Below are 19200 nucleotides of genomic sequence, written 5' to 3'. Positions count from 1 at the left end.
GTGGTGGAGTCGGTAAACAAATATTTTTATCTAAAATTTCTCTATAAAAAGTACTAAAATTGATGGTGAGAATCAAAAAATGGATATAACGAATTTATCTCGGAAAAGCTTAAAGTACATAAAGAAACATACATCTTAATCAGCCGAAAAAATTCCACTTTAATTAGTTAACTCATTCAATTTTACGAATGTACAATACCTGTAGCTTTCAATTGCAAGTTAGCCGTGTTTACTGTGCAGTACATCACACTAAATAATAGTAAACAAACTTACAAAAATATTACATATGTAAGTATTATGTACTGTACAAAGTTTATAAAAAGAAATTGTATAAGTACTGTACATTACACAGAATCGAAGTAAGGATCTAGAACAGCCGCATGTGGTTTGCGAGCTGCAGTTTAACCACAGTGGTTATATAAGTTAATTCTTTATGATATTAAATCTTTTATTAAATTTTAAAAATATATAGAATTGAAGAAATTAAATTACAGAGATATAATAATTATTATATTTAATTAATAATAAATTACGTACACGATTTGAAAGTAGTATTCATTTAATTAAAATGATGTTACCCCGCGATTGCAACTAGGAAGAAACTTCAATCATCCTGTTAATTGGAAGTTACAAAATAATTTGAAACCGAGAAGAGTTTACATCATATAATGAAATCACTTACAAACATCGTATTTAACATTACAGTATATGAGAAAAATTCAAAATTAGTTTCAAATTCAGAAAAACTATTAAAAATTTCGAGTTTAATCAAATGTCAATTCATTCGGTAATAATTTCAAGAGAAAATGCTCTAAAATAAAACTATGTTTTTCAAAGAAGGAAAGAGGAAAAATAATGAATATGTTTTCTTTTGGAATTTCCCCATTTACAGAGAATATACTATAATTTATCAAACTATTATCAAATAAACAACGTGTTTCGTTATTTCAGATACGTTATATTTTATTATATACTATATATTTCTATGTATTAATCAGATTAATATGACATATTTTGAGGTTCAGTATTTTAATTGTTTTTTTTTTCTGTCCACAATTTAAACTAGGTTTATATGAAAATTCTATTAAAATGTAGTTATGATTTATCTACCTTTTTCGGAACTCCTCTGTCAACAATGAGTATAAATCACTCAATGTACTATACATTATAATAACATTATAATACATATTGTATATTTTAAATTAGTTACTGTATTAATATTCATTTTTAAAACATATTTGATTTAACGGTCTTTTGAAGTAGCAGACATCACTTTCCCAAATAGAGTTTTATACTATATTAATAAAAAAAGAAAATAAAATTGTCTGGTGTTCTATATTTCTCGTAAAAAAAAAAATATCAATAAAATAACTAGATAAACAACTTTACTCAGTGATAATGATGTAACAAGATGTTTATTTCCCATTTCCCAACAATCATATTTTATAATGTTTTTAAATCCATTTTTTATAATCGAAAAAAAAATCATTAGAAATATTAAAATAATTTTTATTTCCATTAAAATAATATATATATTTATATTGTAATCGATTCAATAGACAATATTAAAATAAATATAGAATAATTTAATCTATTTTATCATTACACAGCTGTTATAAACAGGTTTTTAGACAACACTAATACTTGATAATTTTGTATTATTTAAATTATTACATGTGATAATTTTTATAAAATGATAAATGGTATATATATATATATCATTCTGTAGTTTAGTTATAACAATTTAGATTTTAAAAAAAATACATGGCAAATTATTATGCATTAAAATTATAACATTATTTCCGTTTGTTATTTCGAGAATTCACTTAAGACACATACGGTAATTTCACATTATATAAGTATTATATAGTTAAATAAGAAAAGCCAATGATATATTCCGTTTCATTTGAAATAAACTATATAATTGGTTTACTTATTTAACTATATTAAAGCCGTTTTACCAGACAATATGTTCTTTGTTTTCCGTACTGTCATTGATAACTTAAATCACGTGTGAATGTATTTCGTGCCACTACGCAATCTATAGCAGCAAACTACGAGATAATTGGCTGACGATTATCGAAATATAAACTACGCTGAATTCTCTTTACTTTTAATATTGAATAAGTTATAAAAGATATATTTAATTAAATCGTATCTGAAATTATTGATAGAATACCATGGCTAATAAAACAGTAATTTTAGCATACAGTGGTGGTTTGGATACATCTTGTATTCTTGCTTGGTTAGTCGAAAGAAAGTATAAAGTGATAGCATTTATGGTAATTATAACTTTTTAATATATATTTTTAAACATTCTATTACATTATTTTACGCAGAAAATATATAAAATTCTTATTTATATTTGCATAAAGGTGCTTTAAGTTTTTAAAGCGCGCATATTTAACTCATTTATGTTAAAGTTTTTTTTTTTTTTTTTTTAATTTAGAGAGGAAATGTTGGAAATGTGATATGTATATTTAATTAATAATAAATTACGTACACGATTTGAAAGTAGTATTCATTTAATTAAAATGATGTTACCCCGCGATTGCAACTAGGAAGAAACTTCAATCATCCTGTTAATTGGAAGTTACAAAATAATTTGAAACCGAGAAGAGTTTACATCATATAATGAAATCACTTACAAACATCGTATTTAACATTACAGTATATGAGAAAAATTCAAAATTAGTTTCAAATTCAGAAAAACTATTAAAAATTTCGAGTTTAATCAAATGTCAATTCATTCGGTAATAATTTCAAGAGAAAATGCTCTAAAATAAAACTATGTTTTTCAAAGAAGGAAAGAGGAAAAATAATGAATATGTTTTCTTTTGGAATTTCCCCATTTACAGAGAATATACTATAATTTATCAAACTATTATCAAATAAACAACGTGTTTCGTTATTTCAGATACGTTATATTTTATTATATACTATNCTGGGTTGCATGAGCAAAAACTATGAGAAACACTGATCAAAGCTATTGTATTTTCTATTTAGTGGAAGCATTTAAAATATTTCGTATCATAATCTTTAAAATTATAAACATCTTAATAGTATAATTATAATTTTAAATGTTTAATTGAAAATTTTATAATCATTATTTTTTATATTTTAGAAGCAAACATGGAATTGGTAGAATAGATATCGTAGAAAACAGATATATTGGAGTGAAATCAAGAGGTAGATTGTTTATATTGATAGCAGTGTTGGATATTTTTTCTGCGAGTACAATAATAATATGTACAGATGATTAAAATTAACTAGGAAAAGTTACTAATATTTTTAAACGCTTTAAAAGCCCAAAATCTAACATTAAATATAAGGCTTTTGGTTAGATTCTGAAATTGTTCAAAGGATCATAATGATGTTATCTTAAAAAACTTATAATTAATTACCTTAGTTAATAACAATCTCGTTAAGAAGGTAACTTAAAACTTATTGATGATTTTAAAAAATATATTAAAGATATTTTAATAATTTAATTTTTACGTTAAACATACAATTAAATATTTTTACCATATATAGGTGTATTTTTAGTTATTTGTATTATGTAGGCGTTTTAATAGCAAATTGCTATAATGTAGGCGAAGTTGTCTTTTAATGACATTTAATTACATGCACATTTTATTTAAACTTAATTATTTGTCCTTGCCTAAAAATGCTTGAAAAATTAAATAAATTTTCCGATTTAAATTTTTTATATAAAAAATTATTATTTGTATGCACGTGTTTCTTAAAGTTGCACGTTACATCATCAATGTAAACTTTAATTACCCTTTCTCTTTTATACTTCTCACTGAATTTTCTCCTTGAATTTTTACAAGCTCCTGTTTTTTTATTATGCATCTTTTTTTAGATTTTTTTAAATTTAAAATGAAATTACAATTTTAAAAAATTCAGAAAAATATCGAAAGGTTTTATTATATTCTATAGGTTGTTACGAAACACCAGGTGGAACGATTCTCTTTGAAGCTCATTTAGATTTGGAAGTCTATGCCATGGATCGGGTGAGTTAATTTTCAACCTATAAATCGTATTCTTATTTATAATAAATAAGTAATCTCTAGTAAATAATTTTAACATATATAAAAAAATTTAACTTCACTACAATGCACTTAAACATGGACACCTGAAATATTATTTACAAACAAGTTTGAGCCACCTTCGCCTTATACAGCACGTCACTACAATGCACATACTGTATACATCTAAAATATAAATTGCAAATACTCATAATATTACTAAATTATTACAAATAATATTGTATTATTAAATTTTACATTTTGTTATGTTTATTGGATTTCTAACTGAAGAGGATGATGGAGTGAGATCACTTCCTACAACAACACTAAAATGTTTGTCATCAAAGTTAAGTTTTTTTAAAACTCTCTCTTCTCTATGGGCACTAATAGGTTTTTAGGAAGCTCATTATGTCTTAGGCCAAGCCCACAATGGTCAGCTGGGTAGTCCTAACATATCTAAGACATCCATGAAAAAATTCCATTGTTCGACCTCCCAGATTAATTTCGGGTTTCCTAGAGCAATAGGCTAACTACCTTGGTCATCCAGCCTTCCTACATTAGTCGTTAGAGAAGTGCAGTATTCTTGGCAAAATGTCGTGTAATGGTTATAGAACAAATATTATATTTTTACATTTGAAATTATGAGGCTGACAATAGAGGGAAAGATGGTCAAGATGGACGAGAGGTCGGGAGGGTCGTATATGGATGCGATCGGCACTGAGACATTCTACAGTTACAAGAAACATTTATTTGACACGAAAGAAGCTTAAGATTTCCGCCATCTTGGAAGTTTAAAATCGATGGCGGTCTCTGGTCTTCATCTCCTTTCCACGATAGTCCCAAATGAAGAAATGTCTTTGGTTCGTGAGTAAGAGTTCCTCGGATGTCTCGACGATCTCAGCTTCCGCGACGGAAAGATGCCGATCCGAAGTAGGGAAACGATGATAGGCACAACAATTTGTCCAACACTTGGAATTTTCGGGAGAAGAAGCTGTCACGTCCTTCGGGGTTTTTATTATTTTCTGTCTCTGATCGCCCACTCCGATTGGTAGCTTCTTTTCGTTCTCGCGTAAGTGTAGAAAGATATACTGTATTTTTATAATATATAATATAATAAATAAAAAATAAAATGATATAACGATAGAAATATGATAGAATATATAATAACAATCTTACAAATATAATTGTTTTATATCTTTAATTGTAGGAAGTTTTAAAATTGAAAAATTACTTAACTTCGAAACTTTCAGAACAAATATATAATGGTAAGAACAAGTTCTTACATTTATGTTGTAAGTTACGACATTATTTAAGTAATATAAACATTAATTGTATATATTTAGGATTATGGTTCAGTCCAGAATGCCAATATACAAGAATGTGCATAAGGCAAAGCCAACACACAGTGACGGGAGTTGTGGGTTTATCTTTATTTAAAGGAAAGATTTCCATTCTTAACAGACAATCACAAAAGGCAATTTACAATCAAGAACTTTCCAGGTAAATATTATTTTTCAAATAAATTTTATACATTATTTAAATAATTAGAAAATATTTACTATTTTCAGTTTGGATATGACCGATAAATTTACACCAGAAGATGTCGAAGGATTCATTATTCACTTTATTTAGATATGTGAATATATTAAAAATTATGATTATTTTTTTTACATTTTATTTCTTAAAGTTTGCTAAAATCCCGGTTTGAAGTTAGCAAAAACTTTTCATTAGAACACTGTCGATTTTTTTCTAAAAATGCTTATAAACCTATAATATTTATACAGTATGTATGTACTGTACAGTGTACCACGTACTGTACATACAGTATATATATGGAGAATGCGAATTATAGGTTACCTAGCCTTTCAATATGGCGACGATTCCGGTATGTTCTAGTAAATTTTCGTTTCGTTAATGATAAAAACAATGTAAAACAAAAGCAAAAAAATGATCTCAGTCAATAAACTACGTGCAAACTTTGAACAATAGTCATTAAATATATGAGATATTTTAGTTTATCAAAATAATAAATAGACTGTAAGTAATAAAGTAATAAACAAATTTTTAAAAAATATTAATAAATTATTTAATTTTCAGGCTGATGTTGGCCAGGATGAAGATTTTACTGAAGCTTACAATAAAGCAAAGAATTTAGGTGCAACGAAAGTATGACAAAAATAAAAAAAATTTCCTTTGTAATATTATTATGTATTTATTAACATAATTGAATGTTATTTATTTAGGTGATTATCGAAGATTTAAAGGCCGAATTTATTACAGAATTTATTTGGCCCGCTGTTCAAGCTGGAACAATATATGAAGGACGATATTTATTAGGAACTTCTTTAGCACGACCTTGTATTGCGAGAGCGCTCATTAAGCTTGCAAAAGAAGAAAATGCATCTTACGTAGCTCATGGTGCTACAGGAAAAGGAAATGACCAAATAAGATTCGAATTAACCTTTTATACTCTCTTACCGTCAATTAAAGTAAATATAAAATTTCATTAGTACTTATGATTTGTTTCTATTAATAAGAAATTTTTAAAATGTGCATTAAAATCTGTCAAATTTAGTTAAAATGCGATTCTTTTATGTGATCAAATTATAATAATATTAATTTATTAAGCGAAGAACCATTAAGGTTCTCTCAGTTTTTGCCGCTCCCAGGAAAAAGATCTCCAGCTTCCACTTAAATATTTGTACTAATTAATAATATATTAAAATTTAATACATAACTTACTAAAAATTTCAAACCGATATATTTTTGTAATAAAAATAACCAGATAAATAGATGTAATGTTATTGAAGATTAAAATTTTAAAATTGAGAGGTTAACTTTGTTAAGAACTAAAGCTGATAATTATGTATTTTAATTAGAAATGATTAATTAGTAAAACAACATTAATATTTATTAACTATAGTTTTTTTCTATTGTACTTTCTTATAAATATTAATATTCACAATAGATTTTAGCTCCTTGGAGAATGGCTGAATTTTACAATTGTTTTCGAGGAAGACAAGATTTGATTTCTTACGCAAAAGTAAATATAAGTAGTTATATTAATAATTTTAAAGTAAACTTTTTATTTGTATGAATAATAAATTTCTAAAAGTATTCTAATACGTATAATAATGCTTACTTCAACTATAAATTAGAAATCTTATATGTAAATGTTTTAATATACAATTGAAAGAAAAATCCGAATAATAGTCTACAATTAAAAGGAAAGTAATGCTTCTTTTCGATAACAGATGATATTTTAGTCACATTGTTTTCATACCTAACAAATTTCGAGTTAAATGTGGTCATTGGTCATTGGACTCGACATGCTGTGGCTTGCCGTGTGTGTATGGATGTGTACGTGAGAATGAGAGAGAAAGAGTGTGTGTGTGATCAGAAGAAGATCAAAAGAAGACAATCCTTATAACTTATTTGAAGGAGATCCTTGCATCTGTTTGGCACATAAGAGACGATCCTTACATTCATCCGGTGTCGATTGCTTTGTTCTTGTGTTTGTTCGTTTTCGGCGCCTGTTTTCCGTTATTAGGTCCATTCAATCTCATCAGGAAGCATGAACATTGCCACTGTAACACCACTATTTCTCGAAAATGATGTCACTTTTATAACATTTTTAGATTCCTCGTCGCAAATAATGAAAAATAGCAAAGTTTAATTAAAATCGATCGATTAAATTTTGAAAACGAACACAATTCTGTAAGCCACATAAAAGAGGCTTTTCGAAATATTACTTATATATTTAATTGAATATACTTCAATATATTTATTTAGTATAAATTTTCTAATTAGAATTAATTTTTGATAGAAACACAATATACCTATTTCAATTACACCCAAAGCTCCATGGAGTATGGATGCTAATTTGATGCATATAAGGTATTTTACTTTCTTACTTTTATTTTCAATGTTTTCGTTACAAACTTTTATATATTATGTAAAAAATATATAACGAGTAATAAATTTCAGCTATGAATCTGGCATTCTTGAAGATCCTAGCAAAACAGCTCCAGATGGAATATTTACCATGACAACCGATCCTCAAAATTGTCCTGATGTTGCTGAAAAGCTAGAAATTTATTTTGACAACGGTTTGTGTTTTTTCATTATATTAGTTTAGTCACTAGTTTATTTTATTTTACAACTTTATTTCAGAAGTTTAAAAACAACCATCCTGTAGACAGAACGTATATAACAATTATAATTTTATTTTAAAATGTTTTCTAGTAATTATTACAAATTTAGTTTCACAACTTTAGAAACATTTTCTTGTTTTTTTTTGTCTTTGAAAAAAGTCGCCAATGAGAATAGAGTTTAGATAAATTATTAATATTTTGTGGAATAGCCAGAAACTCGTATGACAATACATTTCGCTGGCATTGAATTAACTAGATTTTTTACAGTACTCAATGGTTACATTTTCCCAGATTTCTCTTATATATTTTATAAATTTTTATTGATTTTCTCATCTGTATTATTGTAATGTATTTTTTTATGTTAATCCAAACATTTTCTATCGGATTTAAATCTGGCAAATTAGGCGGCCACTTTAGAACAGGCACATATTTTCTTGAAACCATTGCTGTAAGCGTTTTGCTGGGTGACTAGAAGTATTATTACAAATGTAAATCCGTCTCTGTAATCCAAAAGAAACACACTTTGGTAGACGTATCTCACAGCAATTTCTGGTTAGTAAATTATTTTTTATTTTCCATTGAACTACAAATATATTTCGGGTTGGTATAATGTACTCCAACCCCTCCTCAGTGATACATAATGTGGTCCTATACAGTCCTTTAAAACTCAAATTTAAAGCTGTGTTGTGTTGTGTTGTGTGTTGTTATAGAATTGAAATTACGTGTTGTGGTACCGAATGTAGACACTATCTTGATTCGTTAAAAGACTTATTAGCATAATATTAAAAAAATATTTATTAAAACAAAGTAACGGAACAAAACATCTTTTATAATAATATAGCAGAAGAAGAAAATATATTTACAATACATTACAGTTATAGAAAATGTATTATTCTGCTAGAAACAGTGTTCTTTTTTATTCAAATTGCATATTATAAATTCACTTTTTCATTGTTTTTCACACAGAAACATCCTAAAATTCCTAAAAATTTACCGATTCCGACTTCGTAAAGTTAGACGACTTTCGCTGAGCGTTTTCTTTCTAAATAACAAATTTTTCATTTAAATCTTATTGATAAATTAAAAACATATGTATTTTGATTGGTCTACATTTTATAATTAAAACCAATTAATAATTATTTTAGACCTATTATAATTAACTACATATATTGTTATCTAACAGGGATTCCAATAAAAGTAATTAATATGGGAGATGGAACGATAAGAGAAGGACCGCTGGACATGTTTTTATATTTGAATGAAGTTGGGTAAAGTAAAACATTAAATAATCATATATTAAACTCATTCTTTATTAGATAAAGCACTTTAAAATTTGTTTTAAAGTTATTGTTTTAAAGTTTAAGAATGGTCTGTACCGCTCTTAATAGAAATGTACTCAATGTTACATTTCACACGTAGAAGTTTTATATATAAAAAAAAGTGTACGATTTTATTTCGTTGTATTATGTACAGTGACTCGAATTTACCAGATTTTCTTAAAAATTTATATTATAAACATTTGTGTCGCGAAACCATTACAAAAAAATACAGTAGACCCCTATAAAACGGTTTCATATAATACGGATTCGTATAACAAGGCGAAAAAATTGCGATCGTATTCGTATAAACACGCTAAAAGATACTCGTATAATACGGTAAAACGTCATTGCCGACTCGTGTCGCGATAGGATTGGTCGAATCTAGACCAATAGCGAATATTGCACAAACCGTTGAGTTTAAACGAGCAGCGGGCCTACAAAAACCATTTATTATTTAACGGCCATAAAAATTATATTTATATTAATGATGTCTCCAAAGTTCAGCGAATTTTTCGCAGGAAAATAACTTATCGGAAAACACGCACCCGCCGTTCGATGCGCCGCTCCGCGACGAAAACAAGCTTAAGCAATGGCGTCGTCGAACGGTGAACACTCGGTAAGTAATCCTACAATTTTTTGTTTATAGAATAGTATATATAGATTATTCCCAAAAAATTATACGTGTTTTGGAAATGTTGAGTCAAATTAGTCTAAAAACGATTAATTTTATGGAAGAAAACCTTTCAAACAGCCGTAGTCCGTAAACTGCACACGTGCCGGGATGTGATTGGCTCATGTATTTAAGTGACTGGTAAAATACGGAATTCATATAAAACGAAACGTATCTACCGTGTTATAGAGGGTCTACTGTATACTGTACTGGGTTGCATGAGCAAAAACTATGAGAAACACTGATCAAAGCTATTGTATTTTCTATTTAGTGGAAGCATTTAAAATATTTCGTATCATAATCTTTAAAATTATAAACATCTTAATAGTATAATTATAATTTTAAATGTTTAATTGAAAATTTTATAATCATTATTTTTTATATTTTAGAAGCAAACATGGAATTGGTAGAATAGATATCGTAGAAAACAGATATATTGGAGTGAAATCAAGAGGTAGATTGTTTATATTGATAGCAGTGTTGGATATTTTTTCTGCGAGTACAATAATAATATGTACAGATGATTAAAATTAACTAGGAAAAGTTACTAATATTTTTAAACGCTTTAAAAGCCCAAAATCTAACATTAAATATAAGGCTTTTGGTTAGATTCTGAAATTGTTCAAAGGATCATAATGATGTTATCTTAAAAAACTTATAATTAATTACCTTAGTTAATAACAATCTCGTTAAGAAGGTAACTTAAAACTTATTGATGATTTTAAAAAATATATTAAAGATATTTTAATAATTTAATTTTTACGTTAAACATACAATTAAATATTTTTACCATATATAGGTGTATTTTTAGTTATTTGTATTATGTAGGCGTTTTAATAGCAAATTGCTATAATGTAGGCGAAGTTGTCTTTTAATGACATTTAATTACATGCACATTTTATTTAAACTTAATTATTTGTCCTTGCCTAAAAATGCTTGAAAAATTAAATAAATTTTCCGATTTAAATTTTTTATATAAAAAATTATTATTTGTATGCACGTGTTTCTTAAAGTTGCACGTTACATCATCAATGTAAACTTTAATTACCCTTTCTCTTTTATACTTCTCACTGAATTTTCTCCTTGAATTTTTACAAGCTCCTGTTTTTTTATTATGCATCTTTTTTTAGATTTTTTTAAATTTAAAATGAAATTACAATTTTAAAAAATTCAGAAAAATATCGAAAGGTTTTATTATATTCTATAGGTTGTTACGAAACACCAGGTGGAACGATTCTCTTTGAAGCTCATTTAGATTTGGAAGTCTATGCCATGGATCGGGTGAGTTAATTTTCAACCTATAAATCGTATTCTTATTTATAATAAATAAGTAATCTCTAGTAAATAATTTTAACATATATAAAAAAATTTAACTTCACTACAATGCACTTAAACATGGACACCTGAAATATTATTTACAAACAAGTTTGAGCCACCTTCGCCTTATACAGCACGTCACTACAATGCACATACTGTATACATCTAAAATATAAATTGCAAATACTCATAATATTACTAAATTATTACAAATAATATTGTATTATTAAATTTTACATTTTGTTATGTTTATTGGATTTCTAACTGAAGAGGATGATGGAGTGAGATCACTTCCTACAACAACACTAAAATGTTTGTCATCAAAGTTAAGTTTTTTTAAAACTCTCTCTTCTCTATGGGCACTAATAGGTTTTTAGGAAGCTCATTATGTCTTAGGCCAAGCCCACAATGGTCAGCTGGGTAGTCCTAACATATCTAAGACATCCATGAAAAAATTCCATTGTTCGACCTCCCAGATTAATTTCGGGTTTCCTAGAGCAATAGGCTAACTACCTTGGTCATCCAGCCTTCCTACATTAGTCGTTAGAGAAGTGCAGTATTCTTGGCAAAATGTCGTGTAATGGTTATAGAACAAATATTATATTTTTACATTTGAAATTATGAGGCTGACAATAGAGGGAAAGATGGTCAAGATGGACGAGAGGTCGGGAGGGTCGTATATGGATGCGATCGGCACTGAGACATTCTACAGTTACAAGAAACATTTATTTGACACGAAAGAAGCTTAAGATTTCCGCCATCTTGGAAGTTTAAAATCGATGGCGGTCTCTGGTCTTCATCTCCTTTCCACGATAGTCCCAAATGAAGAAATGTCTTTGGTTCGTGAGTAAGAGTTCCTCGGATGTCTCGACGATCTCAGCTTCCGCGACGGAAAGATGCCGATCCGAAGTAGGGAAACGATGATAGGCACAACAATTGGTCCAACACTTGGAATTTTCGGGAGAAGAAGCTGTCACGTCCTTCGGGGTTTTTATTATTTTCTGTCTCTGATCGCCCACTCCGATTGGTAGCTTCTTTTCGTTCTCGCGTAAGTGTAGAAAGATATACTGTATTTTTATAATATATAATATAATAAATAAAAAATAAAATGATATAACGATAGAAATATGATAGAATATATAATAACAATCTTACAAATATAATTGTTTTATATCTTTAATTGTAGGAAGTTTTAAAATTGAAAAATTACTTAACTTCGAAACTTTCAGAACAAATATATAATGGTAAGAACAAGTTCTTACATTTATGTTGTAAGTTACGACATTATTTAAGTAATATAAACATTAATTGTATATATTTAGGATTATGGTTCAGTCCAGAATGCCAATATACAAGAATGTGCATAAGGCAAAGCCAACACACAGTGACGGGAGTTGTGGGTTTATCTTTATTTAAAGGAAAGATTTCCATTCTTAACAGACAATCACAAAAGGCAATTTACAATCAAGAACTTTCCAGGTAAATATTATTTTTCAAATAAATTTTATACATTATTTAAATAATTAGAAAATATTTACTATTTTCAGTTTGGATATGACCGATAAATTTACACCAGAAGATGTCGAAGGATTCATTAGAATTAATGCTCTTAGGTTTCAAGTTTTATATTTTTACAATTTTAAGATAAGATTTTATATTAGTTTAAAATTTTACACATGTTTTATTTATGTAAGTTTAATATATTTTGTAGACTTAAAGAATATCAACGAGTTCAAAAAACTAATGAATAAAAAGTTGAAGATGAATATCAATTGAATTAAATCTAATCATAACAAACTCTTATATACAGGAGATATAATCAAGATTTAAATGATATGTTACTTTACTAAATGTTTAAGTTTTAAATAAGACTACCACTTCCAAAACTTAGGAAAAACTGGTCATCCGAAAGCTGAGTGTGAGAATAAATTTTATTTAAAAACTAACTAAACTGGTGTTTTCTTACTTATACCAAACAAAACAACAGAGAGCAAAATAATAGGGTTTTCCAAAAAACAGATTCTAAAAAAACAAAATACAATTTTCTACTAAATCACTTTCTCACCATTATAAGTGTGGGTTAGTTGGTAAATAGTATATGGGTGATCCCCTCTACCAGAGTCTACTCTGTTATTTTTTACCGATTTCAGGTTAGACTCATTACTTTCAGTTTATACATCCACTTTTCAGTTTATACAGTAAGTAAACTACGTGTGTTCATCGTCTAACCCAGTTTGCCATCTAATCCTGTAATAAGAAAATAAGAAGCATAGGTTAACTTGGTGTTGAAGATGTTAACAGAAAATTATATATTTTTTCTACAATAGGACCGAATAGGAAATAAAGGAGACATTAAAGTTGGGAAGAGAAGATTGAGACACTTTTACACTTAATGCAACATACTCAACATTGTATATTGTACATAATTGGTACATCCCATCCCGGATAATAAAACTGATTGCCTCAAAGAAGGTATTCAACACGAGGGTTTATCAGTCTAGGAGATCATTGATCTGATAAAGGGATGGTCGACTTAAAGAGGATTAAAAACAATGAGTCCCAAGGAATAAAAGTTTTGTTCTAAGAAAATCTGGTCATCTGGAAAGGTTTTAAAATGTATGACATTCATTTTATATTTTTATATTGCTATCCTGTATTCTCTGTTATAATTAAGAGCTTAATAATTGAGCAAATTTTATAAAAGAAAAAACAAATTTATATAATAAATTTATAATGAATTATTAACTACGTTAAATTTAATTAAAGTCTGTGGGTTGTCGTTTTATGAATGCACATTCAAAAAAATTTTGCATTAGTACTTGAGAATAAATTACAAGTCAATGCATGAGTTCCAAATTACCTTCTTAATAATGAAATGAACGTATGAAAATTTGAATAGTCAATTAGAAAATAAAATATTTTTATAAATACCCAATTCATTACTTTCTTTATTCGAACTTGCGAGGAATAAGTTATAACGATGTCGTTTCCTGTTTTCCATCAATCATAAAAACTTGCAATGATTTTTGGAACAGTTCTAATTTATCTTCTATTTAAAAATGTTCATACTGTAAATGATTAGGTCTGATTACGTTTGACCTCGTATCTCCTCGGCCGTTATTTCCATTGTGAGCCTGACTGAACCGATAATAATCACGAGTAATTTTTTCGATGCACTCGAAGTGGAAAATGTAAAAACGTGACATCTTAATAATAAGTTGTAAAATTCTTTAAAAAATTCTGGCAACGAGTTGAGTAACTTTTCCGATTCTTATAAGATTTTAAAATATTATTAATCATAATAAATAAAATTGTGTGTGGCTCCATCTGTTATGAAATTTTATTATGAAAACTTTTTATATTATTAATTATTATAAAATGACATGGAGATTTGTAAAAACTCGGAGATCAAATTTCACACGATTGCTATATTTTCCCTTTTATGTGTACGGTACATAACAGTCAGGAAAGTAAAAGTCCCCTGGGGAGGCATTTTTTCCTGGCAGATTGTTTGTTTTCTGTTGCCTTAGCCCATCCAATTCATCCACCCTCTCTCAATTTCTAAAACTTCGATAATGGAAAAGTTTTTCGTATATGAATTAATATATAATATATTTTTCACCAGCCATTTTATAATGATAATATAACTAGCTATGATGCATGATATTTCTCCAATCGTAGTTCTGCTTCGCGAAGCGTTTCGTTAGAAGAATAACATAGCCATGCATCACTGATATATAGAAAATGGCTATAAAAGAAGATACAATGAATAAAATTGAGAAAAAAAATTCGAAAACCTTCCTCCGCCTAAACTCTCCCTTGTGTCCTGAAACATCATTTGTTTGCATTTAGCCTTCTAGTTAACTGCATAATGTATTGTCCTTCCAGATAACGTTGAATAGGAATATTTTAATTGTGATCATTCTATATAATGGTTTTTGAGATGATATAACTGAAATATTGAATATATCAGTGGACTGCAACCTATGGCACACGTGCCATCTGATGATACGAGGAAGGTTTTTTGGTGTCATGGCCTAGAGAATGACAATTAATGAAACTTTTTCAGTACTTTAATCAGTCATATATTAAAATTAAAATAGTAATAATAATAAACGGAATAGAAGCAGAAGGATAAACATATAGAAATCGAATTCTTTTCACCTCTTTGTCCTTACTTTTTACATTTTTGTGTAGGCTATATATTGTCTATTTGGACTTTGTTTATTAATTAATAAGTCTTATTAATTAATAAGACTTATTATACTGGTGAAATTTCTGATTAGTAAAGATAAAAATAAAGATACTTTGTTTTTAGGTATTGACTAAGATGTCCTCGTTTTGCTAATCTGAAATATCACCAGTATAATAAGTCCTATTCATTAATAAACAACGTCCAAATAGACAATAAATACACAGAAACGTATAGAAATCTTCAACTGAAAAAAATTGGGAAATGTGCATGTAATTTTTAATGGCGTTTTTATTTTAGTGGTTTACTGCTGTGTGTATTATTAAAGTGGAATAAAGTTTTCTTAATGTAGTTTACTAGTTTGATTTCAGTGGCACGTAGAGTACCCAATACCCGAGAAAAAATAATAATGTAGCACTCCAGTGTATGTAGATTGCCTGCTACTAAAATATATTACATTAACTTGGCATTTCAAGTTACAGTGGAACCCCGGTCAACGAACGTAATCCGTTCCACGAGTCCGTTCGTTAACCGAATTGTTCGTTAACCCGTAGAAATTAATGCAAATACAATTAATCCGTTCTAGCCGTCAGTATTTTTGTAATTTTATTTGTAAAATGAATTTTCTTTGATGAAAATATAAGAAAACTTAGTATCTATCATTACAGCAACAAATATGTAAACTTTATTTAATAGGGTAGAACTGTACACACCTTTATTTCTACAGAGCTTAATGCTTGGAAGAGGAATCTCCCTCCATAAAAATATCGGGTAGCACTGCATCGGGAATTTCTTCGAGTCGAGGTCTCTTTTGCTAAGGAACAAGAAAGTGGTCTAAAGTTGATTGTCTTACTCTCTTAACCAGTATAATTTGTATTTACATCAACGTAAACACTTATCATTGACCAGAATATACGGCACTTTTATTATATCAAACTATCGTTATTTATAAAACGAAATTCCCTTTAAATCATTGAAACGAGCGATGTAAACAATAAACTGTTTAAATACCTGCCGTTGACAAATGTACTAGATTTTTTCGTCTCTTACTAAAACAATCACGTGATATGACGAAAGCCCGAAGAGGCTACTATTCTAAGATGGAAGTTGATCCATATAATTGATGATGTCGATGATTTATAGTTATATAAATTATTATTTTTTTATTATAATAATTAAAATATTATTATGTAATTTAAGTAATTATTTAAATTTATATTTTATTACTAATAGATGAAATTTTTACTGTTTTTTTTTTTTTTTAAACTTTTTCCACCTCACTCTTTTAGCGGGCCCATTATGAATTCGGCCAGGACCACAATATATCTGGTCGAAACATCCCCCAAAAATTTCTTGAGGATTTTTCGACCTCGTTCGGATTCGAATCCGGATCCCTCAGAGCGGTAAACTGTTACCTTGACCGCTCGGCCATCAGGCCTAAATTTCTACTGTGCCATCTAAAATAGCTGTGCCTAACATTTTCGATTGGCGTGCAAAATTGGGCATAATTGGCCACAAATATTTTGTATATTTTATATTAAAAAGTAGGCCTACTATTTCTTTGTTTATGAGTGATGTGTCAAATATGTTTGCGGCCGAATTAATGCGTGCTGGACTGATTTAGCCCGGAAGCCATAGTTTTGACACTCCTGATCTAAAATACATTTCAAGACTTTTTTCGGGTTATTAAAACATTAGAGTCTTTCTTTTAAGCCGTAAAATTGAATTAGCGGTATGGTAAACCCCCGTGAAGTTTTACCTTTCTACCCGGAAGTTTCGCCTGTATTTTACTGATAACGGGAAATGCTTAATTATCTAAATTAATTCGTATATATGACCAAATTGACTTAGACTTTTTCTGTCCCTAAAAAAATGTTCAGAAACGTTTCGTATGATTAGTTTGAAAATATTCTTTTAAAATTCTTATATAAACCCATAAAGGGAAGGAAAATGAAATTTGTAGGATCCATAATCTAGTGAATTTCAACCCGAACCGGAGTTTCTTTCGGAGTGTTCGGAGCAAGCCCGTCGTATCGAATGGATGGAGCCGAAGCGCTATTGGAGTCGATCTAAGATATACCGACTGAGATTAGCTTATATGAGCGACGAGGAGATCGAGGCCGAAATGTGGACCGAGGACATCCAGTTCGATCGAAATGAACGTCATTCGGATCATTTTATGAGATGGGCGCTTTCAAACTTGGTGAAAGTGATAAGGAACGTTCGGGAATTCTTTTGTTCCTGCTTTGGTGGCTGTAAGAAAATTAAAGTTCATCCACTTATGGATGATGAGTTACGTCTTCGCAATCGTCTTTTCGGGTAAGTGCCATTTTCATAGATTGAATATGGTTTAAATTCAATTAAATTGCTTTTCACAATGATTAATCTTTAATTTTACTGTATAGCCCTCACCTCACAAAGATTCAGAAGTATAGAACTGGAGAAGTTCAAGACGAACTCACAGACCTTTTTTTTATTTATTTATTTTTAATTCTTTCCGCCCTGTGGCACTGATGCACTAAGAGGGCATCTTTTTGCAAGCCCATTATGGGTTCGGTCAGGCCCACAATGGGGCTGCCGGGTGGTGAGGGACGGGGCCCGACAAATCCGAGCGGATCACCCCCCGAAAAATTCCTGGGGATTTTTCGACCCGTTCGGATTCGAGCCAGGGTCTCCCAGAGCAATAGGCTATCACCTTGACCACTCGGCCATCCGGCCCGAACTCAGACACCTTGGAGGTTAGAAGTAAACCAGCGTTGTCCAATCTTCCAGTTCGTCAGTTGTGATGAATGGAGTGCAGGTTTACCGAGTTGTAACTTTATTTACCTGACTTGACTCTGTAACTCGGACTTGACGACTTTTCCTGATTTGACAGTTTGCCTCGGATATGACCTGAAAACTCGGATGTGACAGAAGGATGATTCTCGAATGGACTTTCGTATACGCGGGGAATCATTTCCTTCGGACTTTTGTGAATTAATCGTATTTTTTATTTTGTTTGTGATTTAATCGTTGGACAGAGTTTCGATCTCTTCAGAGAACAGACTGAAATTTACATGCATTTTTATGACTTATTCTTGCCTTAATCCTGTCTCGTGCCTACAGTTTAATATTTATATTCAATTAAAATTTGTAAGAACGCCGATTGGGGGGGGAGATTTTTATTCCCTACCGTCGGGATGGTCTAAGGTCTTAGCGTATGTGGGTGGCGGTTTGTAAAGGCAGCAAAGACAAGTGTTTACAAAGGTAAACCGTTTATTTCGGACGAATATGCTTACACAATTTTTAGGCTTCGGTGCTGGTCTTGCGTTGTTGAGAATTTCGGTGGTGATCCGGTGCGTCGTCGTAGGGGCCCCTGGACAGTGTTGAGGAGAAAAAAAAGTTCGATGTCTCGAAAGTCGATGCACGAAAGATGGAGATACACGAATACAACAGAAGAATAGGTGGAAGTCTTGGTGGAAGTAGAAATCAAGTAGAAAAGTCCCGCTGTCCTTGAATTTTGCGTTTTTATCGGATT

General features: G+C 29.5%; 1 protein-coding gene across 1 annotated transcript; it reads left to right on the top strand.

Annotated features, from left to right (window-relative positions):
- The first annotated feature begins 2055 nt into the window (after window positions 1–2055).
- LOC111634184 (argininosuccinate synthase-like) lies at window positions 2056–13437 on the top strand. Its single transcript, XM_023378891.1, has 13 exons — window positions 2056–2282; window positions 6129–6197; window positions 6275–6520; window positions 7000–7074; window positions 7858–7928; window positions 8019–8140; window positions 9369–9453; window positions 10564–10628; window positions 11382–11455; window positions 12678–12735; window positions 12814–12970; window positions 13039–13104; window positions 13203–13437. The coding sequence occupies exons 1-13, from the start codon at window positions 2181–2183 to the stop codon at window positions 13240–13242; spliced, it is 1230 nt and encodes a 409-aa protein (XP_023234659.1). The 5' UTR covers window positions 2056–2180; the 3' UTR covers window positions 13243–13437.
- The last annotated feature ends 5763 nt before the right edge of the window (window positions 13438–19200 follow it).

Source organism: Centruroides sculpturatus, unplaced genomic scaffold (genome assembly GCF_000671375.1).
Source record: "Centruroides sculpturatus isolate CEXI.00-Female unplaced genomic scaffold, Cexi_2.0 scaffold778, whole genome shotgun sequence".
Taxonomy (NCBI): Eukaryota; Metazoa; Arthropoda; class Arachnida; order Scorpiones; family Buthidae; genus Centruroides; species Centruroides sculpturatus.
This window is presented reverse-complemented; position numbering and strand designations above follow the sequence as displayed.